Source organism: Cololabis saira, chromosome 7, assembly GCF_033807715.1.
Source record: "Cololabis saira isolate AMF1-May2022 chromosome 7, fColSai1.1, whole genome shotgun sequence".
In the NCBI taxonomy this organism is placed as follows: domain Eukaryota; kingdom Metazoa; phylum Chordata; class Actinopteri; order Beloniformes; family Belonidae; genus Cololabis; species Cololabis saira.
In genome coordinates this window covers 41,693,002-41,719,893 of record NC_084593.1, presented here as the reverse complement: position 1 = coordinate 41,719,893, position 26,892 = coordinate 41,693,002, and the positions used below count along the sequence as shown (strand labels likewise).

At 44.6% G+C, this 26,892-nt stretch overlaps 1 protein-coding gene across 2 annotated transcripts; it reads left to right on the top strand.

Moving 5' to 3' along the window:
- Window positions 1-716: 716 nt before the first annotated feature.
- mgarpa (mitochondria localized glutamic acid rich protein a) lies at window positions 717-25,973 on the top strand. 2 transcript variants are annotated; one of them, XM_061725915.1, is made up of 8 exons: window positions 717-903; window positions 10,718-10,818; window positions 11,483-11,588; window positions 12,972-12,989; window positions 18,444-18,800; window positions 22,333-24,011; window positions 24,215-24,261; window positions 24,450-25,973. In XM_061725915.1, exons 1-7 carry the CDS (start codon window positions 831-833, stop codon window positions 24,248-24,250), a joined length of 2,370 nt encoding a protein of 789 aa, XP_061581899.1. In that variant the 5' UTR covers window positions 717-830; the 3' UTR covers window positions 24,251-24,261; window positions 24,450-25,973. The 2 variants fall into 2 exon arrangements, with proteins under 2 accessions (XP_061581899.1, XP_061581900.1); XM_061725916.1 differs by lacking the exon at window positions 24,215-24,261.
- Window positions 25,974-26,892: the final 919 nt, after the last annotated feature.

The following is a 26,892-nucleotide window of genomic DNA, read 5'->3' as shown; positions in this document are numbered from 1 at the left end:
TTGTTTTGTTTTTTTGCACAATAGTTGTCCTTATGCATTATTGTCCTTTGCACTATTGTTCTTATTTGTCTTGCACTGGAGAGGTGATGCTGCTTTCAATCTCACTGTACCCAGGTACACTGACAATAAAGTATTCTATTCTATTCTATTCTATTCTTATCTCTTTGATTCACTGTGACTGGAAAAAGTTGGATAAACCATTCAGGAAAAGATTGCGAATTAGCGGGCACGGGGGCCTTGTATTGCACCGCGGCGAAATGGAGTGACGGAGAAGTCCGAAGGGTTCTCGACGGCGTCACAGTGACGGCGTCACGGTGAAGGCATGCCGTTGATTTGACGCAGAACCATAATTCAGGCTTAAGTGGAAGAGCGGCTTGCGGCTTCCTCATTTTATCCGACAGGAAATGGCAGCACAAAAGTCTGTTCCATGATCCAACTCTGAGGAGAGATAAGGAAGAACCAGATCTACCAGGATCTCTGTCACTTCATAGTAGTTACAGAAAAAGTATCTACTCGGGACGTTAGACCCCTAGTGGGAAAGCGCCAAACCGAGGGGGGTCAGCCGAGCTGAGTAGGTACATAAGCACCCCTCATACACGTCATGTGGTGTCTCCACATGGCATGAGTCAGCCCTCATACCTCGTTAGACTCCTCCCACACCGCGTTAGACTCCTCCCCCCACGTTAGACTCCTCCCACACCTTATGTACCTCTCCAGTCCCAGCTCGGCCCCGCCTCTTGGCACTCACAGACCGGAGCAGAGCGGCTCTTCATCAGCAGCAGCAGCTGACGGCCCCGCAGCCCCGGACAGACAGACAGACAGACAGCAGCATGTTGGCCTGCAGAGCCTGGCAGAGGTGCGGGCCCCTGGCCCGGAGAGCGGCCCCGCGGCTGCCCCGCGACGGTGAGTGTGTGAGAGTGTGTGTGTGTGTGTGTCGGAGTGGATGCTGACGCAACAGGACACCGTGTCCTCGTGGGCTCCATCGCGGGTCCAGGACGCGCATCAGCCCAAGGTCACCGCGGCTTTCTGCTGCCGTGCACGCGCACCTGGGGGTGCACGCATCTCCCCACTGCAGTGCACGCGCTTTCGGGGTGTCCCCCTGCAGTGCAGGGACACCCCAAAGCGCGTGCACGGCGCAGTGCGACCCGTGATGTAACAGCATCGTTTTAACATCTAGCTATATTTTATCACTCTATGCTCTATATATTTATTTGTTTATTCATTTATTTTTCAAATTAATATTCTTAATTTATTTATCTCCTTTCATTATATTATTTACACACACACACACACACACACACACACACACACACACACACACACACACCTAGATACGTATAGATATATTTTTATCTTATATTTTTTATCATTTATCTCCACTGCAATGTATATACTGTCCATATTTTGTATATCTTTTACTTTTTTACCTTTTTACTCCCCTTCCCCGCATGCGTGTGTGTGTATGTTAAGTGTACTGCTGCTAACACGTGAGATTCCCCATTGAGGGAGTAATAAAGGTCTATCTTATCTTATCTTATATCATTCTAACTCGATATCGTGTTTAGTTGCTGTTTTCATCAAGGTGGCGCATCCACATTATTTGGTCACGTGCGTAATTCCGACGTCATCAGTTACTTAAGCTTTAAATGCTGATTTATGCTTCCGCGTTACACCGACGCAGTGCCTACGGATTGCGTCGCCGCGTACCTTACGCCGTAAGCTCTGCGTCGATTTAACGCGGAACCAAAAACCAGGCGTTAGCGTGCAGGCATGACCTTCACGGTGCGGGTAATGACATGGTCGGTCGGTCACGTGACGGAGGTCCAATGTATGGGGCAGTGCGCGAGCCTTGAGCACGCGCACCAAATGGGTGGGTCACTGGCTGCAGCTGATCTGGGTTGTTCTGGGTTTCTGCTGAGTCACGTCCAGGTGGGCCAGTAATCCCCCCCATCAATGATCACGTCCAGGAACCTTGTTGATCGATTGATTGAAACCTTTTATTGTGGGGGAAATCAGTTGTTCTGGTGGAGCTGCAAAAAACATCTGGATGGGACGTAGGGTTGCCCACTCCCTGTGAAATAAATAAGGGACACCTCATGGATTAACCTTCATCCTTCCTGCTGCGGGGAATTTTTTTAGCCCCTTTTTTTGTGAGTGAAATGATTTTTTTTAACTATTTCACTCGAACCTGAATTGAATTAGATGCATATTTTTGAATGCCATGAACACATGGAAAACAAATTATTATCCAGCAATTCACTTTAATACAAAATAACAAAATTAACATAATAAAATAAGGATCTTTCTTAAACAGAAACCTGTCCTGCTTAACTTAAAATTGTATAAATTAATATAAAACAATAGAAAGAAAGCGGAATATCCATTCTGTAATAGTGCCCATTTTTAGTACAATAACAAAAGTGCAAACAGAAAGTCTGTAAAAAAAAAATTGTAAACACATTTGTGCCTCAAAGGCCATGACTGTAGCTACAGTTGGAGTAAAACAGAACAAAATAAATCTTATGAACTCAACAGCTCAATGCCATTTTTCCATTGGCATTTTATGACTATTTTTTGGCTCTCACAATAATAAGTGCGTCCTTTTTCAGCTCAATACGGGACGTACTTTAGTTTATGAATATGGAACGATGATTGCATTTTTCAAGGGACGGTTGGCGACCCGACTGGGACGTGTCCTGAGCGGTTGGGTCGGTGGTCTGTCTGCGGCACTCCAGCACACCGAGGGGTCTTTCCCACCACGGGGACATTTTCATCTGCTCCACCGGTGGTCGGTCCAGCTCTAACGTTGTTATCTGGATTCAGATTTTTATCAGCTCACGTAGCTTGATGTCGACATCGCCAGACGTAGGACATGTGAGGATTAGAGCCGGGTTTACTCTGAAGTGTAAGATCTGCGTGTTCGTTTGTCTGGTGCACCATAAGAAAACCAGCAAACAGAATCAAATGTTAATACAAGCTTTTATTATATCATGCACAATGTTTTCCAGCCGGAGGTAAACTTTTCTCAAACCACAGAGGCAGGAGAGAAATGCACACGGTGGTCATCGATCCAGTCGTATTTGTTAGGATTTTATGAAATTGTTTTAGAGTTTGAAGGGTTTTTCTATAAGATTTTACACTGGTGGTTTTTCTCTAGTTGCAGGGTCAGCTGTTTTATGACTAAGCTGTTTTCTCTAGTTGCAGGGTCAACTCCTGTTTTATGACTAGGCTGTTGAAATAGTTCAGATATTTACTCTTCGTTAAGGGAAGACAATGAAGAGAAACAGATGTTTTAACACTGATGGGTCTCATCCGTTATCTGAGTTGACATCTTAAGTAGGAAGCAATAAACAGGTATATGGGTCAATGATGAATAAGGATTTTCAACAGGTCAATTTTAAAATAATAAAAAAAGAATATCTATTGCAGTAGTTCAAACATTAAGAATGTTGTGTACACATAAATTCATATAAAACTTTTAAATTAAGTGATTTCAGAGTTTTTTGTCAAGATGGCACTAGCCTTAAAAAAACTCATGTGGTACAACCATGATTCATATTAAAATAAATTAATTTCCTTAACAACTTGACATCTTTTTCAGTTCACAAGTTTTCAGTATTATACAAAAATGGTTGTTTTTTTAATGGTCGCACCACATGATATTTCATAAAATGGACATAATCAGTCAAACTTTGTTTGTATATTATGATGGGAATATAAATACAAATGTGTTGCAATCTTATACACTACAAGACAGCTCTGAAATCATGCCAGATACGGCAGAAGATTGATTTAAATACATTTTGAGTGATTTCAAAAAAGTTTTCAAAACAAGAGTCATGGTCGGAGGGTTGCACCATTTTGACGCTTAAAACAACAACAACAAAATCCCAAATAACTAGTATTTTTTGTAAAATTCAAGTGAGTCCATATGTGGGACATGTAATTCATATACATGGTATTTTTTTAAATTCATTTAAACCTTTTTTGAATAAAAAAAAGTCTGTTTGTCAGAAAATATAGGCGTCACGTCATTGACCCATACACGTCTGAAGGTCTGATGTGTTTGTCAGATGGGGTTCTCGTACAAAGAACACCAAGTGCAAAGTCGAGTCGTGCTGGGTAGGTACTAGTGGAAAAGCAGCATTAGAGTTGAACTCTTCTATTTGCTGGCAGGCCTTCCCAGACTTGTTATTCTAGAAAGACAGAGGCGTATTCCTCTGAGGAGCCACATCTCGCAGCCAGGTGATTCATAGGGAGTCGAGACAGTTCACCGTCACGGCAGCCGTCTCCTGCTGAGATGCGTGTCTACCAGGACCTCTTCTCCCCGCCGTCTCACTCCTCTGAGCCCTGCCATTATGCTCATCCCAGGACTTGGTGACCTGCGTCCCCTCCACTGGGTGTCCACCAACTAATCCCCCCAACTCTTACCTTTTAGTCTCGAGCCGATTAGCAAGTATAAATAACGAGGCGGGTGGATCCGGGCAGGATCAGCTCCTGAGAGAATGAGAGCTTTAATACCCTCAACGCTGGACAGGACCACCATCTGGGGGGCTCGGCGTCTGCTAGCACGGCAGCTGGTCATTTGGGGGCAAGGCCCCCCCCCCCATTGGTGCAGTGTCTCATGTCTCTCGTGCTGCCCGTGCTGCAGGACTCCTGCCAGGAAACACGGATTACTCGCTGCGTTTTTTTGTTTCCTTCTCTGCGTGTTAAAGCCACAAGGGAATGGAACGAAGCCAACTAGGGGGAATCCTCCAGATTCTTCCACCAGCCGTCTAACATACCTCACATAACGGACTAACAGTGGGCAGCATTGCTGAGGTTTTGTCCGTCGGCGACACTCACTGGTGATGCAGTGAAGTGCATAATATGGGGAAACGTGACGTCAACAATGAGTTCACGACCACGTGAAGGACACGACAGTCCACGACAATCACCAGATAAGTTACACAAGAGTAGAGCTGCAACAATCTCACAATCAACCACATGACATGATCATATGAAGGTAGGAACCTGTGTAGAGGAACCTGCTGATAATAATAATAATAATAATGACTTGGATTTATATAGCGCCCTTCTAGGCACCCAGAGCGCTTTACAGAAATCATTATTCATCCATACACATTCTCACCAGTGGTGGTAGCTACATTTGTAGCCACAGCTGCCCTGGGGCAGACTGACGGAAGCGTGGCTGCCATTCCGCGCCAGACGGCCCCTCCGACCACCACCAACATTCATACACATTCAAACACATTCACACGGGGCAAGGTGGGTAAGGTGTCTTGCCCAAGGACACTACGACAGCAAACTGGGGCAGAGCGGGATTCGAACCGCCGACCTTCCGATCATTGGACGACCCGCTCTGCCACCTGAGTTACTGCCGCCCCATGCAGTATCATGATGCCCCATGATGCATCAGATCACACTGATCTGCTGGTCCAGGACTAAAGCCTGAATTATGGTTCTGCGTCAAACCAACGCAGAGCCCACGCCGTCACCATGACACCGTCATGAACCTTCGGACTTCTCTGTCACTCCATTTCTCCGCGGTGCAGTACCCCCCGTGACCGCTAATTTGCGATCTTTTCCTGAATGTTTTATCCAACTTTTCCGGTCACAGTGAATCTAAGAGATAAGGACAACTATTGTGCAAAAAAACAAAACAAAAAAAAAATCACACATACACGAAGAAAAGAGCGCTGAAAGTGCACGACTGCTTCAAACCGGAAACCGGAAATGCGTTGCTACCAAGCGAACCAATCACAGCCCTCTCTGTCTGCGTTTGGTCTGCGTCGCCTCCATGCGTAGTTACAATTTTTGGGACATCAGCGACGGCGTGGGCTATGGCGTCGTTTTGACGCAGAACCATAACTCAGCCTTAAGACTGGACCATCAGCTGGTTTAGTCTGGATCTGCTAGTCCAGGACTAAGGGCCAATCCCAATAGACCCCCAACTTCCTACCAATAGCCTTCCCTCACTACCACTACCCCTAAAAAAGAAGGGACAGATTTTAGGGCACTTGAAATCTTCCCAGGGGTCTGTCCCAATACTCCCACTACTCCTACTTTCAGCACCACCACTAAAATCAGGAAACCGAGAGCCAAAAGCTGTTTTAATTTCAGCTGTAGCGCTGTTAATATGCCACTTTATTAAGTTTTAATATTTTTTCAGGCGTAAAAGTAACCGTTAAGATCCCCAACCTGGGCTCAGTTTATCCAAATAACGCCTGTTAAGAAATTTGATCTGATTTTTTTCGGGGATGAGAAGAGCCGCCAGTCCGGGGCGCAGCAGCAGCTGGAGTACAGACGTGATCGCTGGGTCAACCTGCGCCGTCGTCCCGGGGAGAAACCTGCAGCTCTGTGGAGAAATCATTTAGGAAGATAAATGTTGGGTTAATAGATGAAATCTAACAGTTGTAGCTACGCCTGTTAAGAAATTTGCTCCGAAAATTTCAGGATTTCTGCCTGCCTGCCGGCTCAGGAGCTGATTTATGGTTCCGCGTTAAATAGACGCAGAGCCTACGGCATAGGGTACAGAGTACGCCGCGTGTCGCCACGTAACCTACGCTGTAGACTCTGCGTTGGTTTAACGCGGAACCATAAATCAGCCTTTATTCTGCCGAGGTTTGAAAAAGACTTCGCAACAACGGGAAAACTAGTGATTATGTACATTCACTGAGTGAATATTATGAAAGTAAAATATATATTTCTCACTAGAAATGTAATCAGAATGCATTTTTATGCAGAAACTAACTCAAAATATTGATTTTATTCACTAAGAAATAAGAAATGTCCGCCATGTTTTTTTTTTTTGATTCAGTCCGCAAATGACGACGAAAAGCATTCTGGTAAATTTTTCTGTCCCTAGATCAACTAGTGAGGATCGGAAAACCCTTGATCCATAGGGACAGATTCATAGCCACTACATTTGTTTTCTTCACTACCCCTAGGTGGAAAGAGGAATTGGGACCCCACTACCCTCACGGGAACGAGCAAAACGTACGGGTAGGGATGAAAACTAGGGGTAGTGATAGTATTGGGACAGGGCCTAAGACTGCTGGATCATTAGATGGTTTAGGTACCAAGAGGATCCTTCTGGATCTCTGCCCTGAACTGGACCAGCTGCTCCGGTTCAGACCAACATGATGCTGGAGCTGCTACAGGTTGGACATCTCTGTCACCATGACGACCGTATTGGACGACTACTGAAGATAGTGGGGGGGGGGGGGGGGGCGGGAACACAGGCCAGAACGCAGCTCCCGAGGCTCCGGCCTGCAAACATGCACAAAAGAGAAAAAAGGGGGGCCGGCACAAGAAACTACAGGAACGATGGACAAAAATGATAGCTATGAGATATTTATAATAAATAAAAATGGTAATGGAGAAGAGAGGCAGGGAAAAGGAGAGGAGAAGAAGGGTGAGAGGCACCGCCCAGCGGATCATGTCGGTGCCCCCCTGCAGCATAAGCCTATAGCAGCATATCTACCGCGAAGCTATATTTGAGACTAACTATTATAGTTTTGTTCTATAGCTGCAACTATGACTACTGACTCTAAATCACTAGAGTTTACACTACCTAGAGATTTACCAACACCAGCTAGAGGTTTACTGAACACTAACTATAGGCTTTACTAAACAGAAAGGTTTTAAGTTTAGTTTTAAAGGTGGAGGTGGTGTCAGCCTCCTTAACCCAGATTGGAAGTTGGTTCCAAAGTAATGGTGCCTGATAGCAGAACGCCCGCCCTCCAAATCTACATTTAGATACTCTAGGAACTACGAGTAAACCTGCACCCTGGGAGCGGAGAGCTCTGCCAGGAACATAAGGCACTATCAAATCTTGTAAATACTGCGGAGCTAAGCCGTTTTGGGCTTTATATGCAAGTAATAAAACATTATTACTCACATTATTATACTTATGAGAGAGGTGATTGCAAACATCCACAATGTGTAAGACTCAATAAACGTGTACGTTGGTCTTAATCCGTCAATAAAGCGGAACAAGGAGCCGTTTTTCGTCCACAAACCTAAATTCTGGTGTCGGTTCTTAAAATACAAACAAGATAAAAATAATGTAATGAAGCACTAATACTTAATATCAAAATTCACAAACCTTTCCGATCATAATAAAACCACAACTCTTCACGGAACGCAACACAAAGCAAAGAACAACATTACCCATAATGGAATGCAGCTTAAATTGGAAGAAAGGCCCCAAATACATTATTTTTCCAGCCTCAACTTCTGACAGGACTATCTCCAGCTCACGGCCGATGTTTTACTTGTTTTTGCAAGTTCCTTGTTAGGATGAGCGGTTTTTAATGGATATTTACCCTCATTATCATATTCAAATATATCTACATGAGGGAGGAGATAGGGCGGAGTGTTGTGCTCCTGCATGTGCGCTCAAATTGTGCGTGGATTTGGGTGTGCGCACAGTTTTGAACATCTGAATTTTTGTTTTTGCGTTCGCAAGAATTCCACACACAGATTCATTGAAATCCACACATTCTTTGTACATGAGGCCCCTGGTCAGTCCGTCTGTCGGGGAGTGCATCACCTTCCAAACCTCAGACGAGCGTTGACAGGCCTATTCCTGGCGCTCTAAATCCCGTTAGACTGGGACGCATCATGGGCCACGAGAGCGCCTTAACGTTCTTTGTCAGCAATCCCTTTCACAGCGGCGGAGCTCAGGCTCAGGAGCGCTGCAGCACATTATGTCTGTCCTGCCAGGTCTTAGCAACGCTGAGGGTCACTGGGCAGGGAGGCAATCCGAAACATTCAACTCGGCATATTTCCACATTAAGGGTGCTTTCACACCGAAACAGGGAGCGTTTCCCCCTAAAGATCGGTTGGTTTGGTACATGTGAACACAGCAATCGTGCTCGGATGCGGGACAAAACAAGCGAGCCGAGATCCTAGGAGAGGTGGTCTCGGCTCGCTTCCATTCCAGACCTGGAGCGGTTCGTTTGCAGTGAGAACAGAATCCACACAGCAACCGACACAACTCACTCATAACCAGTACTCGAGTTGTAAAAAGAAATCAGGGGGGATGGTGGATTTTATCATATGGGGAAAGATAATTTGTGCTGATTACAAATAATATAGTGTATTACAAATAATAGCAGTGACCAAAACACCTGCAGAAATACTGCAGGAATGACATAGCAGCAGTTAAATGCAGCCTTCTGTAAGCTTTAAATATCCACTGGGCTTACATCTTTTTACAGGGGGGATGATTTGGACCGTTTTTATTTCAGGGGTGGGATGCCATCCCCCCTCATCCCCCCTCAACTCCAGTACTGCTCATAACCATTGTTGTTTTTCCCGGGGTACGGAGGAGGAAACTCCTTCCTTGTTCATTTCTGACCAATGAGAGAACAGTTGGTTCATGGCATTTGTTAACAGCTTTGAACCCTACATACGGTTGCCTTGTGAACACAAACGAAACAACTATCGATTTAGCCCCTGAATCGGAACAAAACAAACAGGTCTGAAAGCACCCTAAGAAATGTGGTCTCTGATAAGTTTTCATTGCTGACTCCTCTGCATGAAAACCCAGACCTTCCACCGGGGTTATGGGCTGGTCTGGCTGACTGGAGTAGTAAAGGTATCAAGGTAGTTGGAGACTTGGTTCAGCGGTGCACTCCTCACATTCCAGGAAATTAATGAGTATGGGATCAGTCACAACCATTTTCTTAAATTTTTTGCAAGTTCGTAACTTCATTTCGTCCAAGTTAAAGGAGTTCTCTGGTGGTTTTGGTCTCTCTCCGTTAGTCATTGTTAGTGGAGAATAAACAGCGGAAATTCATAACCAAAGGAGCATATAGGGATCTCTGTAGCCTCCTAACCGATGATTCTGAGAAAGCTAGACCCAAGTGGACATTAGACCTGGGTGGTTTAATAGAACCAGATGCTTGGGGTGCTTTGTTTAGCCGGTCCACTAGTGTTCTTGCATCCAATACAATATGGGAAAGACAATTTAATACTTTGCATAGGATCTATATCACCCCTCAGGCCGAGCATAGAACGAACCCAAACTTTTCCGGTGCTTGTATTAAATGTCAAGCCAATGTAGGTTCACACTTTCATTGTTTATGGAGTTTTCCTCACATTCAGCAATTTTGGTCTACAATTATTTCACAGTTTCATAAAATTTTTAAACACCCTTTACACGTTGGCGCAATAACTTGCCTGTTGGGATTAGAGGATAAACTTGCAGCTGAATTCAGTAACAAAGATCTTCTACATATTCTGTTGCACTGTGCTCAAAAATGCATTCTGGTTATGTGGATCTCTGATAAAGCTCTCACTTTATCTCAATGGCTGATAACTGACAAACGTCATCCCATTTGAAGCTTCTCCTCTGCCCTGAGGGACAAACCCTTTTCATTCTACCGGATTCAGGACCTTTCTTTGACTATCTGGATGCAGCCACATCTCAAAGGATAAAGTCTGGACTTATAGAATTGGCTTGGAATACGAATCTAAACGTATAGATTGTCATGATGATCCTCCACTGTATGTCTACTTGTACCCATGTGCTCTGTATTATGTTCGTTATGTTGGTTTTGCTGCTTTGCTTTGCTGCTTTGAAAAATAATTAAAAAATAAATGTGGTCTTCCTGAACCTTTTTTCAAATTTGAAGTGATGTGACAAAGTGCCGATGCTGAGTTACTCTGAAGTGAAACCCTAACGTTTGGCCTCTCCTCCCTTCAGGTATGCAGCGCCGGTCCATGTCGTCTGTCCCCGGCGGGTCTGGGGAGAACATCGTGTACGCCCTGCTGTGTGGCGGCGCCCTGGTCGGTTCTGTGTCTTACGTAAGTGTTGGGCTTCATCACTCAACGCAAAGTCAGCAATCTACCATTGCGTCATTAAAAAGGTTTAGCCTTTTCAGTGTCCAGCTAACGGCTGAAATCTGGCTCGCCTGCTGTTCCGTACTGAATGTTTATAGTTTATAGTTTTATTTGGATCCCCATTAGCTGCAGCAAAACTGCAGCTATTCTTCCTGGGACAAAAAATACACAGTACATTACAACAAAGAATTAAAAGCAAACCTAAAGAGGTAGCATATAAAAAAAGAAAGGAAAATAGAATATAAAGAAAAAATAAAGTCATTCTGTTTAACATTTAGATATAAATAAAAACAATACATATTCATGCATTTTATAACATCAACAAATTCAAATAATGAACCAATAACCATTTTTAATAAATATTCATTTATTTATATATGGATTATTATATATCCATCTATATATACATACATACATATATATACACACATGCACATATACTATCCACATTATTTATTTAATAATAATTAAATACGTTTTATATGTATCTATTCAAGAGATGTTTTTTTACTAACAATTTGAATTATTTTATGTTAATAGTTTAAAGTGTTTGGGGAGTGGGTTCCATGCAGACGTAGCTCTGTACATCACCGTGAATGTGTCACTGAAGTGTCCTGCTCTTCCACAGGCGTACTCCACCGTGTCCACGGACCACGCCCGCTTCAACAGTCGCATTGATGAGCTCAAGGCCAGACCCAAGACCGAGTGGGTGCCCAAACCCTGGCCCCCGAAAAGTGAGTCCCCCCCACACCTGCTGCTACGTCTCTCCCTCTCGTCTCTGGAGAGGCTGCTCTTAGTAGTTCAACGTACCAGTTTCTTTTGTTTTTTCTTTGTCATTAAAGTTTTTTTTAATTTATTAATGCATATAAGAACATACATTCAAACTCAAAACACAACATTTATAAAAGCATCAACAGACAGTATACCCATCATACAACCATATATACAAAGGCCTCCTTTTTGAAACAGTCAGAATGTACATCCAGCACCATGTCTACAAATTTCCCCATCTGCTCTACCTATAAAAAAATACAGCCCCACGCCCCAACATACCAGTCTTTATAAACTAGACCACAGGGAGATGATCTGTAAAGATCCTCAATGACTTCTGTCAACTCAATAACCCACCTTGACGCTGGCGCCTGAGTTTTCAGTCATCTACTGAAGATGACTGAAAGATTGTTTTCCCATCATGCATCTGTTGGAAGTAAACACGAAAATAATGTTTAGAAAAACATGTGTGTATTTACAACTATTAATTATGTTTTTGTTTTCTTTTTTATTCTTTATTTCATTCATTAAAAGAAAAACGAAACAGTTCAATATAATTACAACACATCACTTTCCTTGAATGAAAGGGAACAGAAAGAAGACTAAGCTTATTTTATCTGTCCCTTTTTCCTAAGAAATCTAATTTCAATTAATGTAATAATAAAAAAAACAAGTTACAAATTACTCAATTAAAAAAAAAAAAAACACTTTCCAATAAATGTAATTTTAATTGAAAAAAAAACACTTTCCAATAAACGTAAAAAAAACAACAAAAAACCAAAACTACAACAAAGTTATAAAATAATACAAAATAGCTGTCGTCAAACACAAATAGTCGTATTCTTTTTTGATTCAAAGAAAGAAATATGACAATAGTGCTAAAAAGAGAGGAAAAAAAAGAAACCCACCTAACTTAACAATTATCATCATATTTCTTCATCAAACTGGCTTTGATTATTCTTTTAAATGTAATGTTTGATTTGCATTCTTTGGCTTCTGTAACCAGATTGTTCCATAAACTGATACCTTTTACAGAAACGCAACGTTCCATTAATTTTGTCCTGAATTAATTCACTAATGTTGATTATAATCGACCAGATTGGCTCAGGAAAGCTTATATTGAGCCTAAGGAAGACTGAACCCTGGGGCGTTTCCACGTCTCCTAAAGGCGCTTGGGTGTCGGCTGCACAGTTCAACAAGATCTGACTCTCTGAGGCTGCAGACGTGACGTCAATAGCAGCTTCTCCTGGTTCTCTAACCTGCGCGTGGAACTGCTCGTGACCTTCAGTGACCTTCAGGATGCCGGTTTGAATGACACTTACACTTGTGTTTCTTTTTGTTTTCAGGCAGAGATGAAGAGGATGGTGAGTCATGTTGCACACACTGCTGTTCGTCTCCACCACTGCCCGAGAACACTGAATGCTCACTGAGATGTTGAAGGAGTGAAGGAGTCGGCATGGGTGTGACTTCTAACCGCTGTGGAGAAACTAGTAACCCCACTGATCACCAGCAGCAACGCTGGAAGTACATGGATATGCTCTGGGAGAGACCGGCACCTGGACGGAGACGGACGGGCAGGAAACGCTGTCTGTCAGGAGGTTATGTAGTTATGCTAGTTGGTGTCATTAAATAATCCCTAGAGAAAACTGCCAGGAGGGCACCAAAAGTGAGGTGGAACGCTTTGACGAGGTCAGGGGGTTGGACCTGGAAGAGGCTCTGGTGAGGCCGGCCTTGCCGCTAACCGCTAACCGGCCTGTGAACCTTCAGGCATCTCAGATTCAAAGTCGGTACTAAATCATTCCATTTTTATTAAAGACATTTAATTTCAGAGCCCACGTTTGTGCAAGGTCGGAAGTTGGAAAGTTTAGTAGTGGTTGTGAAGTTTCTGGAGTTCACTATATCTTGACAGGTTTATTTAATAATAACAGTAACGCGTAAGAAAGCGTATGCCAAAGACGCCCCGGTGATAGCGACATCCTCCACTGCCGTACAGTGCTGGTACGTGGACTGCAGGGGGTCCCGTGATGGTCAGGATGAGGCAAAACGGTTCCTCCAGGACCCAGCGGTCTCAACCAGAGGTGACTTACAGCTGTGTGTCCTTGACTGATCCAGATGTTTCAGTCTGCCCTCCTCAGCTTGAAGCCTTTTCTCTCTCCGCATTGTTCTGGATGTAGATGTTTCACCCTCTCGTGCGTTAAAACCAACTCATGTTTTGTTTCGTCTGCATGCAATCAGAATTACACGCCTGCGTTTTGGACTTGATGTCAGAATCAAGTATGTGACCTCTGTACGTTACTTTCTGGCAATCTGGAACTGACTTGTGAGGGGAAGACCTCCCAGGACCGAACCTTCTCAACCTCGTCTGGTTTCTACAAAGCGGTTTTCTTCATTCGCCAGTCACTCTGTTGTACCTGCACTTTACGTGCAGTCGCCACCGGCTCAGGCGACGTTTGAGTCGCCACCACCTCTGTACTTGCATCAGTTGGTCACTACTTTTACTGATGCATTTTGGGAAACATTGAGTGTTTTAACAATCATTAGCACCTATTCAGGCAGCGCTACAAAATGGTGACTACACTCATACACACTTAAACAGATTTCAACAACCCGTTTGACCCATATTGTTTTTTTGTTTTTTTTTCTCAATCCTTTAATATTGAATCAGAGTAAAATGTCATTTATAGAATATCTTTCCTACACTTGAAGTTAGTAGATAAACAAACTTGTATCCTCGGACGTGTCACTTACGATTGAAGGCAGTGTTTGGCAGGCGGTATATTTCAGAATAAAAGCCTGATAAAGCATTGTTTCCCTTCACTCTAACAGCGTACTAAAAAATCTGTTTCCACAGATCACTTTCACATAAAACTTTAATACAACTAAAGTTTAAAAGTTAATGAAGAGTTAAGTGTCTAACAGTGGATTCATTGTCTATGAAAGCGCTGCGAGAGGCGTCGGAGGCGATGGAGGCGTCCAAATAGTCAATTGCTACATCGATCCAATGCAAAATAATAATAATAAAAAAAAAACTTCCTTATTAATCACAAAACACAGTTTAAACAATATGGCCAAATCCGCTCCAACCCGGTGTGTCAGTGATCAGCACAGACAGACTGCAGCTTCACCGGGACCAACGATGATGGTTGATGTTGATCCAGGACCAACCTGGTTAAGGAGCATCAAACTCACTCTTATCTACGTGGAAATAACACTAAAATATAAAGAAGGCTTCCCAAAGTGCGATCCATGTTGAAATAGGAAACTGAAGATGTGCACGCTATATATAGATATGTGTAGGTATATGCACTTTGTTCCTTTCTTTCGGTGTGAATCTACAGTAAGGCTTCACAGTCTGCCAGCTTGAATTTCCCTGGTTGTGCTTCAGCTGCTCCACCTGCTGATTGAGGCACCAGCTGTTAACCAGGTCCACCCATAACCCCCCACCTCAGCCCAATCAGTGCTTGGTTCCTTGAGTGGGTGCTTCCTTGCGTGGTCCCTTGTGTGGGTGGTTGCTTGTGTGGGTGCTTCCTTGTGTGGTTCCTTTTGTGGGTGGTTCCTGTGTGGTTCCTTGTGTGGGTGGTTCCTGTGTGGTTCCTTGTGTGGTTGGTTACTGTGTGGTCCTTTGTTTGGTTGGTTCCTTGTGTGGGTGGTTCCTGTGTGGTTGGTTCCTGTGTGGTCCCTTGTGTGGTTGGTTACTGTGTGGTCCTTTGTGTGGTTGGTTACTGTGTGGGTGGTTCCTTGCGAGGTCCCTTGTGCGGTTGGTTCCTTGCGAGGTCCCTTGTGTGGGTGGTTCCTTACAAGGTCCCTTGTGTGGGTGGTTCCTTGCGAGGTCCCTTGTGTGGGTGGTTCCTTACAAGGTCCCTTGTGTGGGTGGTTCCTTGCGAGGTCCCTTGTGTGGGTGGTTCCTTGCGAGGTCCCTTGTGTGGGTGGTTCCTTGCGAGGTCCCTTGTGTGGTTGGTTCCTTGCGAGGTCCCTTGTGTGGGTGCTTCCTGTGTGGGTGGTTCCTTGCGAGGTCCCTTGTGTGGTTGGTTCCTTGCGAGGTCCCTTGTGCGGGTGGTTCCTTGCGAGGTCCCTTGTGCGGGTGGTTCCTTGCGAGGTCCCTTGTGCGGGTGGTTCCTTGCGTGGTCCCTTGTGTGAGTGGTTCCTTGCGTGGTCCCTTGTGTGGGTAGTTCTTGTATGGTTGGTTCCTTGCGAGGTCCCTTGTGCGGGTGGTTCCTTGCGAGGTCCCTTGTGCGGGTGGTTCCTTGCGAGGTCCCTTGTGTGGGTGGTTCCTTGCGTGGTCCCTTGTGTGAGTGGTTCCTTGCGTGGTCCCTTGTGTGGGTAGTTCTTGTATGGTTGGTTCCTTGCGAGGTCCCTTGTGTGGTTGGTTCCTTGCGAGGTCCCTTGTGTGGTTGGTTCCTTGCGAGGTCCCTTGTGTGGTTGGTTCCTTGCGAGGTCCCTTGTGTGGTTGGTTCCTTGCGAGGTCCCTTGTGTGGTTGGTTCCTTGCGAGGTCCCTTGTGTGGTTGGTTCCTTGCGAGGTCCCTTGTGTGGTTGGTTCCTTGCGAGGTCCCTTGTGTGGATGGTTCCTTGCGAGGTCCCTTGTGTGGGTGGTTCCTTGCGAGGTCCCTTGTGCGGTTGGTTCCTTGCGAGGTCCCTTGTGTGAGTGGTTCCTTGCATGGGTGGTTCCTTGTGTAGGTGGTTCCTTGTGTGGTTGGTCCCTTGTGTGAGTGGTTCCTTGCGTGGTCCCTTGTGTGGGTGGTTCCTTGCATGGGTGGTTCCTTGTGTAGGTGGTTCCTTGTGTGGTTGGTCCCTTGTGTGGTTGATTCCTTGCGTGGTCCCTTGTGCGGTTGGTTCCTTGCAAGGTCCCTTGTGCGAGTAGTTCCGTGGGTGGTTCCTTGCGTGGGTGGTTCCTTGTGTGGTTGGTCCCTTGTGTGGTTGGTTCCTTGCGTGGTCCCTTGTGCGGTTGGTTCCTTGCGAGGTCCCTTGTGCGGGTGGTTCCTTGCAAGGTCCCTTGTGTGGGTGGTTCCTTGCGTGGTCCGTTCCTTGCGTGGTCCGTTCCTTGCGTGGTCCGTTCCTTGCGTGGGTGGTTCCTTGTGTGGGTGGTTCCTTGTGTGGGTGGTTCCTGCCTCTACCGAGTTAGCTGACGGCTTCACTAACCACACTCGCCCGCTCCTCCTTCCTGTCCTAACAACCCAGTGCCTGGTACACGTACTGAGAAGAAGTCTTGAATGAAACGTAGACGTGTTTTCTTTATCCGGACCAGCCGTGTGAAGACTTGTGATGTTGAGACCAGTGAGACGTGACAGGGTTTCTTGCTGCTGCGCTCCACTTCCTGTTGGTAGCTGGAGCAGACGCAGCATCTGTCGGCGTACCTGGACTGATGCTGATGATGTGAACTGAATGTGGTGAACTACTTCCTCCCACCTCTAACACTCTGTGTCTTTACTCTTTTCAGTGTAATGCTAAAGCTAAGCTACATCCTAGAACTGGACACTTTGGATGTGAACAAGAAAACAAAACCTCTCCTCCTCCTCCTCCTCCTTTTCCTCTCCTCCCGTACTGCTCCTCTGCTCACCCTAGAAACTTGGGAAGATACTCTGAAGGATTTTCGTCTTTTTTTTTGGACTTTTGCTCCCAGATGTTGAAATAGAAATTGATAATGCGGATAAGTGGACTTGACTCAGCAATCCACAGATGAACTTTGACAGCTTGTTCCGGACTGTGATGTTGTGCAGTTTGAATGCTGTGAATTGTTGTATGTGAGGTCTACCTAACCCTGTCTAATGGAAACCAAGACATGTCCTGTAGTGACTGTAAGTATGAAACAGGCCTGTACCTGCTGTGACCTTTACTTTAACGGTCCCTGGCGCTGAGTGAGTAAGCCCCTCCTGAGAGCGCCGAGCTAGGGCCCCTCCCAGTCGTCAGTGAAGCTTTATGTGCCTTTCCTCCCACATTCTCTGTATTCTGTTCATTATTATTTGGAGTGTTGGTGGTTTAAAGATTAAAGATGCACAACCCACCGGGCTGCCTGTGTTTCTCGATGCCGACTCACTTTCAGACTTCCTGATAACCCGTAACTTTGGTAACTGGATGGTAAGAACCGAGATTCAACTTCACCCATCTCTCCTGCACCTCCTGCACCTTCCTTTCCTCCCCCCTTCTCCTCCGACTCCGTTATCCTCTGGTTTTGTCTTTGAGTTTGCACGCGATTTGCATGCACGTGTCACATTTTTGATTTATTTTGAAGTGTTTGAGTGGCGTGTCTAGAAGCATAATTTCATGAGCAGTTTGAAAGGGCTGGACAACATCCCTGTTCAGTAGCCGTGTCCATCCAACTGTCCATCTAGCCGTCAACAGACCATGATGCAGTCCAAAACAAATGGCATCCTCTTTCATCTGCTTCCTTTGTGTTAGCCAATTACATGGTGAGATGGCACGTGTTTACCTGAGGTTCTTGCCTAATTATAAGATGTTGGGAGATCCTGATTGTTTATGGTTTAATATCAAAGGGTCTCCTGTCTTTTTCACCAGGATGTGGTTCCCATCTAGGTGAGACCTTTAAGGTGACCACTGCCATCTCTGCCATGTCTTTGTGCATCAGTAGTTAGGACTAGGTGCTAAACCATTAGCAGTTTCATCATTTCACCGTGACCTTTGAAGAACACTTTGGCTGGAGAGCCAGCCACTGATTCTTGAATAATCTTGGATGCTGCTGCTTTTTAGATATCACATACAAGGTGTCTCATACTTAGCCATGCTGCTTTTCAAAACTGCACGTTTTCTCTCCACAAATTCAGTCTGAGCTCGCAGGCGTTACCCGTCTTTTCTCTCCTTTCAGGTGACGATGAGGAGGAGGCTGGTGGAGAGGCGGAGATTGTAGAGGAGGAAGCTGCTGGTGAGGAGGAAGCTGCTGGTGAGGAGGAAGCTGCTGGTGGCGAGGCGGAGACTGTAGTGGAGGAAGCGGCCGAGGAAGCAGCCGAGGTGGTGGCCGAAGTGGCCGAGGTGGTGGCCGAGGCGGCAGAGGTGGTGGCCGAGGCGGCAGAGGTGGTGGCCGAAGCAGCGGAGGAGGTGGCCGAGGTGGCGGAGGAGGTGAAGGCGGTTGCGGAGGAGGTGGCAGAAGCAGCCGAAGCTGTGGAAGAAGCCGCCGAGGCTGCGGCAGAGCCGGAGGTCGCTGCAGAGGAGTCCCCAAGCAATGGTACGACTTCTGAGGAGGAGTGAGGCAGCAGGTGCCCCCGAGGCGTGAGGTCCCACACATTCACTGCAGGGAGACACACAAACACACTTACCTGTCCATGTCTCTTTAAAGAACCCTTGAACCGCTGACAGCAGGTCTCCTCCCTCACAGCAACCATCACACTGTTACCGTCTCCGTCTTTAGACCCACTAGAGGCTTTTCCTCAGGTGCCTGGCTTTCACCCCTTACAGCTTTCTTCGTTGTCCTAAAGTGTATATTTTCTATTGTATTTATTGCAGTGCGTAGAAAAAGCAACTTGTAAAAAGTAATTGTTTCCTCGCAAGAAAGTGACCGCTTTTATTGGGTGTGCAGCGCAGACCACTGTGTATTATTTCTACTGTGTTGCAGCATTAAACCGCACTGATGACAGCTGCACTTCCAAAGGCAGTGAGGTCTTTACGGGACACTCATTTGCAGTTGTGGGTGAAATAAATGTGATCATTCGGTGAAAACAAGCACTTGATCAGACGTGAGGACAATCGGATAACAAACACCTGGTCGTTCCCTTGTGAGCTTCTCCATAGTTTCACCATATTTGTCAGATAGACTTTTATTCACTTAAGCACATTTGGGTAAATGACACTGCTTTGTTGACCATTCAACGAGGTCTTGATACCGTTTTATTTTGATGCAAACAAACTGAAATTAGCTGCTATTTTTGGAGAAAGCCTGGTCGCTACCTTGTCTATCCAGTCTTAACAGTTTGACAAGTTGTTACGACATGCAACCCATATCAAATTCTAATCCCACTTGAATTTCATGTTGTTAAAAAGCTTCCTGTTTGTTGTGAAACATTTGCACGGATAAAACGGATAAAACGGCAACAGCAGGCTTGACAGATCTGAATCGGGGGGGCCTTCACCCAGGGGGCCGGCCTTCAGGGGCCCCTGTACAAATACAGGGGCTGCCTTGTATTTGTACATTTGTAAAACGCTGGCCTCAAATCAAATCCTTTTTTTTTTGGAGGCAATTGAATATATCAGGTTCAACTAAACTGAGAGAAACGCAGACTGAGATGTTGTGATATTGTTGGTATCATCTTAAGAAACCCCGGATGCAATTTTATTTATAAGACGTGACAAAGCAACTGTATTTGTTATATATTGTGTAATGTTGTCTTGGTGTGCATCGAATCAGAGCGTAGGCTGCCGGTTCTCCATGCAGTTGTGTATCCTACTGCCAAACCAAGTCACTTTGAGACTGTGTACAGACTCTGTAACTGCTGCAGTGTGTTCTTCCCTTGGGTGTGATGTGAAATTGTCAGGGAAACCGCAAGGTTACAACAAATCCTCAATTTACTAATTAAAAAAAAAAATCATATGTGATCATATTATTTTGCTTATAACTGGATAATGAGCACTGTGAACAAGTTTATCTTTAATTCATGGAGCCATCCAATAAAGCTTTTGTCACCCCGAAAAGATTTACTCCCGTCTTTGATTTGTCTGAATTGGTTTTTCTTATGATCTCAATTTATTCCCGTTCATTCCACTTAAAAAGTTTCAGTGCCTTTTTCTTGACGCCCCCCCACCACCACCACCACCACTTCAAACTAATACTTTGCTTTAAACAGAGCGACTATTTTTTTTTATTTAAATTTCTTTTTGTAGTTTTAAAGTTACTAATTTTCCTTTTAACTACGCAGGAGTTCCCTGGTTTTCTTTCTGCTCGTTGCCCTTGTGTCACGGCCGACACTCTCCTCCTCTCAACCACATTCTGTAGATTTGTTTTTTTTTTTTTAAATAAATGTTTATTGCTTTTCAGACTTTCAAAGATACACAACAGACAAATGAAAAAAGAAAAGATAAAAGAAAAACCCTCCCCCCACCCTCAAAACAAACAAAACTTCAACAGATTCAGCACATCTCGTAAGAAAATAGTAAAGGTCACAATCACTACAATAAACTAATTATAATTAAAGAAAACTGTACAAAGTAAAATAGTAGTAGTAATGTTTCTGAGTAGTAAACACAGCAAGGAGGTTCCCATTGATACATTCGTCTTTTCTTTGAAACCACTGCAGTACAGGGTCCCACATTTTCTTAAACATCTCTTCCCTGTCTTCGTTACGAAGTCTCCTTCTCTCCAGGTGAAACATACCTGCCATTTCTCTCAGCCACAACTCACATGTGGTTGCAGTGTCTGCCCTCCAAGTCCAGAGGATAAGCTTTTTTGCAATCACAGTTCCAAACAGAATAGTCTTTTTCTGATATTTGTTGGCAAAAGACAAAGGGGTAGTTGCCCCGAGAATGGCTACAAGCGGATCCGGCTCCCAACATCTCCCATAAGCCATAGAGAAGCAATGGAAAATACCTTTCCAGTATGTATGAAGTTTCCTGCATAACCAAAAAGTACTAAATTACCAGTCGCAGACTTGCATCTGTTGCAAATGGGTGAAACGTCGGGAAAGAAACTGTGAGACTTTTCTCTATAATAATAATCATAATAGATGATGTAACGTCTGTATAAGACAGTGCCTGACATTCACAGAGCAGTCATACTTTTCCAACAGCCATCTCGTACTTTTTCGTCCAATTCTACATTCAGCTCGTCCGTTTGCTTAATACTTGCTGTGTTCGATGAAGTATTGCTGTGAAGAATCTGGTAAAAGAACGAAACCGCCCCTTTAGCAATAGGGTCTAATTTGTTTATTGCCTCAAAGGCCTCATGCTTTACCAGAATTTCAAAATTGGGTAAATGCGTCCTGACATAGTCTCGGATTTGAAAGAATTGAAACAGGCTAGATTTGGGAATGTTGTATTTAGCTACAAGTTGTGAGTATGATCCAAAAGTCCCATTAATGTATAAGTCAAATATGTTGCAAATGCCTTTCTTTCTCCAGAGGAGAAAAACGCTGTCAGTCAGACCTGGTAGGAAAGAATGGTTCTCGCATATTGGAGCGTCAAAGTATGTTTTTAGAGCTTTGATGCAAAGTCTTATCTGCTTCCAGATTCTTATGATGTTACCAATGACAAAACTGTACAAAACTTTGTTTACCAAAGTAAACCAGCAAACAAATGCTTATTATAGTCTGGTCGGAATTACTTGGTAACCCCTCGGTTGTTTCAATCAAATTAATGTTGTTAAGAACTTGATGGTGGGTTTATCTTGTAGGAGTTTTTTCCCCACCAGTTATGCTCTATGTCCAAGCATGTGTCCAACCTCCATCAGAACCTTTTCTCAGGCGTTCTTATTATTTCTTTTAGGGTTTTCTTCCTATACACAGGCTGCATCACTAGTTACAAAACTGCTGGTGGGCTTTGTTACTAACACATTTTCCGTAATACTTGGGTTTGGTTTCTGTTTTGTATCTTCTACTTCAAAGGGTTAACATTACAGTTGCATTAAGTCACAATCCACGACTTGGGGGCCACTTGCAAAACTGATAATTAGCACAAATCTAACCACCTGAACTGAACTAAATGTGGGGAAAATGCACTTTGACGAGTAGGAGTAGTAGTGATATTTTCGATGGCTGGATTTTGTGTTGCAGTACTGCTGGCAGCTGCCTCTATATTAGAGGTACAGAAGATGGCTGAAGTAAAGGAGAAGTTGGCACCCATTGTTGAAGACCTCAAAGAAGAACCTCCATCACAACCAGAGTCGATGCCTGTTGAAGACATCCCACCAGTTACACTAGCAGAAGACGTTTCTGCACCTGCAGACATTACACTAGAGTCTGTCCCAGTTACTGAGGAGATTGTTACACCAGTGGAAGTTGAGGCCCCTGCAGTAGAGGCTGCACCAGTTGAAGAAACCCCTGCTCCAGTAGAGGCTGCACCAGTTGAAGAAACCCCTGCTCCAGTAGAGGCTGCACCAGTTGCCGAGGAGGCCCCTGCACCAGTTGTTGAGGAGGCCCCTGCACCAGTTGAGCTTGCACCAGTTGTTGAGGAGGCCCCTGCACCAGTGGAGGTTGCACCAGTTGCTGAGGAAGTCCCTGCACCAGTTGCTGACGAAGTCCCTGCACCAGTTGCTGAGGAAGTCCCTGCACCAGTTGCTGAGGAAGTCCCTGCACCAGTTGCTGAGGAGGCCCCTGCACCAGTTGTTGAGGAGACCTCTACAACTATAGAGGTTGTGCCAGTTGCTGAAGAGGCTACAGTACCAGTAGAGATTGCACCAGTTGCCGAGGAGGTCCCTGCACCAGTGGAGGTTGCACCAGTTGCTGAAGAGGCCCCTGCACCAGTGGAGGATGCACCAGTTGTTGAAGAGGTTGCTGCACCAGTAGAGGTTGCACCAGTTGCTGAGGAAGTCCCTGCACCAGTTGCTGAGGAAGTCCCTGCACCAGTTGCTGAGGAAGTCCCTGCACCAGTTGCTGAGGAGACCCCTGCATCAGTTGTTGAGGAGACCCCTGCAACTGTAGAGGTTGTACCAGTTGCTGAAGAGGCCCCTGCACCAGTAGAGGATGCACCAGTTGTTGAAGAGGTCGCTGCACCAGTAGAAGTTGTACAAATGGCTGAGGAGGTCCCTGCACCAGTTGTTGAGGAGGCCCCTGCACCAGTTGCCGAGGAGACCCCTGTACCTTTAGAGGTTGTACCAGTTGCCGAGGAGGCCCCTGCACCTGTAGAGGTTGTACCAGTTGCCGAGGAGGCCCCTGCACCAGTTGTTGAGGAGACCCCTGCACCTGTAGAAGTTGTACCAGTTGCCGAGGAGGCCCCTGCACCAGTTGTTGAGGAGGCCCCTGCATCAGTGGAGGTTGCACCAGTTGTTGAGGAGGTCCCTGCACCAGTTGTTGAGGAGACCCCTGCACCTGTAGAGGTTGTACCAGTTGCAGAGGAGGCCCCTGCACCAGTTGTTGAGGAGACCCCTGCTCTAGTAGAGGTTGCATCAGTTGCTGAGGAGACCCCTGCCCCAGTAGATGTGGGGGAAACCTCAGCACAAGTCTCTGAAATCTCTGCACCAGCAGAGGATGAGGCCATTGCAGCTTTAGCTGAAGAACCAGTTACCACAACAGTTGTGGAAGAAGTTGTAGCCACCCTTGCTGCAGACAATCCTTTGACGGAAGCAGCTACACTCACTAGGGAGATCCGGGTAGATGATGCCAACAGGGAGTATATTGTTGTTGTTCTGGAAGGAGCGCCTAAAGAAGAAAAGAGGCCCAAAGTACTTGGAGTGGGCCCGTTGACTGGAAGAATTATCCCAGCTCCAGAAGATGATGGTGCCCCAGCTTCTGAGGTACCAATCCCCATCCTTTCAGACATGGTTCTCTTGTTGTTTAAAATGTGGTTGAGTTATGTCAAATGCGAATATTTCTCACATCTAGTATTTTACTGATGTCTAAAAACAAGACATGCCTGAAATATTGATACTTCTATTATTATTGTAGTGTAGGCTGGAAAAAAAATCCCTAACATGGTTCTTTAAACTTTGTTGTTCAGGGTAGGCGACGTGTGCTTAGGATGCAAATGCAGTAGTTTCAACAAAGGTACTGAACCTTTAATTATTTAGACAAAGTCAACCTAGGCAGAGAATGTACTTGGGAGCATAAGACTTTCTTAAACCTGTTCATATTATTTGAATGAAAGGATGTATAAACTAGGGTTATAGGAAAAATGTATGAGTTGAGGAGCGAACAAAACTAACGACATTGTTCTGTTTTTCCCTTTATCACAGTAAACATCTACTGAATGATGGATTTGATCTCTTCTGGAAGAAGAGGATGTGCCTTTCTCCACTTTCCTTCCTTCTTTTAACCTGGTGTAAAAGGGGAGTCATAAGTAGTTAGTCTACATCTATGATACAGGGTTAGATACCTGCTTTACTGAACCATCACCAACATAGTATTTCATACAATCTGTTACTGATGCTTCACACCGATGAGGTGTTAGATGAGCCTTGTAGTATTAAAACCTTTTCCTGTAATCTCTGTGAACTATTTTCCGTTTACAGCTGTCGGCAAAACTGAGCCATTTAGTCAACTCCTCCTTACTGGGAGTTTGCTGCCTCCTCAATCACTCCAGTGGAATATATTGACACATCCCTAACCACACCAAATCACTGCCCTGCCACCTCAGTGTTGTCTCTTAGAGATTCCGTGTCACCAGCAGTCTGTTACAGTACCCAACCGAAGCACTCGCTGTACTTTATTTCTTTAGAAGAGCGTGCCGGCTCAAGAGCCCGTGTAGCTACCTCAGATTTCCTCATGTTGTCAGGATTCACACGTGACCTCTTTGGGATGCTCCTAGTGTTTCCTTTCTTGGCCTACAACACAGCTTCCAAGTAACTAGCCTCAATACACACATTGGAACATTCTCCCAGTTACGACAATCAAAAAAATCAGTAATTAACTCTTAACTTTTCTTTTTGACGTGTAAGTTATGGCAGAAACTTGGAATGAAATGTCCTGCTCTTATTGAGTCTTATTGAGTGACAGTCTTACATATTTTTGCCTATCAAAGCGCCTCCTGTTTCCTTATATGCCATTCTATTTGTGTTTTTTCCTCTTGGATGGCTTTGTTCCTCCTTATTTGTGTTGAAACATTCAGGAAAAGATTGTGAATGTATGAAATATTAGCGCTTTCTCCCCAGTATCAAACGTACCCTTTTTGTTTTGCACACACTCCATTAAGATTATGTCAAATCAAGTCCTTTTGTTGGATTCTTCTTTTTTTTTGTTAAGTTAGTTTGTCTGTACTGTGTGCATTTCAGCGTATCTCTATGTATCTGAAAAAGTAATCGAATAGGACAATATATAAGCTCCGTCTTGTTCTTTCACCTTCAATCTTTCCTGTTTCACTCCACAGTCAGACTTGCAAGGATGTGTATTTAAAAGGCATGCAGCATGTAAACAAGCGTTACTGATGTTATGATGGCGCAATATGTTTGTGAATTTGAAGTGTTGATGTATGTCAGAAGGAAAGTGTCCCGTGTGAAATGCTTTGACAGCTCTGTTCTGGTTCTAGCTTCCTTTTCCGGCTTTACCGTTGAATTTCTCCATTGCCTAGGTGACAGATATAATGAACAGACCTGTGGTCACTGAGGGAATCATAACTGGAATGTTGGCATGCGTTTAAAAACTGGGAAATGACATTATGTACCTTGTGCTTGAACAATCATTTCTGTCTTAGGACTTGAGCCAAGGATTGATACTGTGACACATTGAGCCTGTTTTGCAAAATAAAGGGGGATTAAAAAACATGATTTCACCTGTTGCATCATTTTAAATATTTTTTAAGTATTTTCCATTACTTGGAAAAAACATGCAGGCTGATTTAAAAAAAAAATAATAATAATTTGAAAATCACAAAACATCAACTGGTAAAGGGGCCAGTCCCTGCGGAATCAGCCAACCTTTTTGTGGGACATTTTGGAAAATAAATTTCAAAAGGCTCAAAGTCTTTAAACTGAATGATTTTTTTAATATTTTTTTTTTTTTCAAAATGAAGACAAAACAAAAAAAAATAAAAGGTTAACATCACATTTCACATAATTAAAAAGAAAAACATTACGGGGGTGGGGGGAAGGGTTGGTACAGATACTTTAGGAATGATGGTGCCTCTAGCGTCGGTTCAGGTCCAGCTCTAAAAGAAAAATAAGTAAAATAAAATAAGTATGTAACCAACACAACAAACGGAATGAAATTGTAGAATCTGAACCTCCATTTACTGGACGATGGTGGATGGTGACCAATGGATTCTAACGAGTAGATGGGGAGGCTGACCAATGGATGGCAATGGTGACAAGTGGATGATAATGGTGACCAGTTGATGGTAATCAGTGAATGGTGATGGTGACAAGTGGGTGGTGAGGCTGACCATTGGATGGTGACCTCTACAAAGGAAAAAAAATCCAAGATAGTTTACACTTTAAATGGAGCCTACAACAACAGTCTCTAAATTTGATGATAGAAGCCCCCCAGACTTTGCTAAAACTTTATGAACTTTCTGAGTTTTGATTGATTCAGTTTGAGCAGTCTGAAATCTTCCATCCATTTTCTATACCTGGTTTATCCTCAGCAGGGTCACGGGGGTCTGCTGGAGCCTATCCCAGCCAATTTCAGGTGAGAGGCAGGGGTTCACCTGGACAGGTCACCAGTCCATCACATGGCCACATAGAT

Bases quoted from the DNA above. Each gene is read 5' to 3' on its own strand.
- mgarpa (XM_061725915.1), top strand. From the start codon at position 831: ATGTTGGCCTGCAGAGCCTGGCAGAGGTGCGGGCCCCTGGCCCGGAGA. The intron at 904-10,717 runs GTGAGTGTGTGA...TCCTCCCTTCAG, and splicing joins CCCGCGGCTGCCCCGCGACG to GTATGCAGCGCCGGTCCATG. The intron at 24,012-24,214 runs GTACCAATCCCC...TTTGTTGTTCAG, and splicing joins ATGGTGCCCCAGCTTCTGAG to GGTAGGCGACGTGTGCTTAG.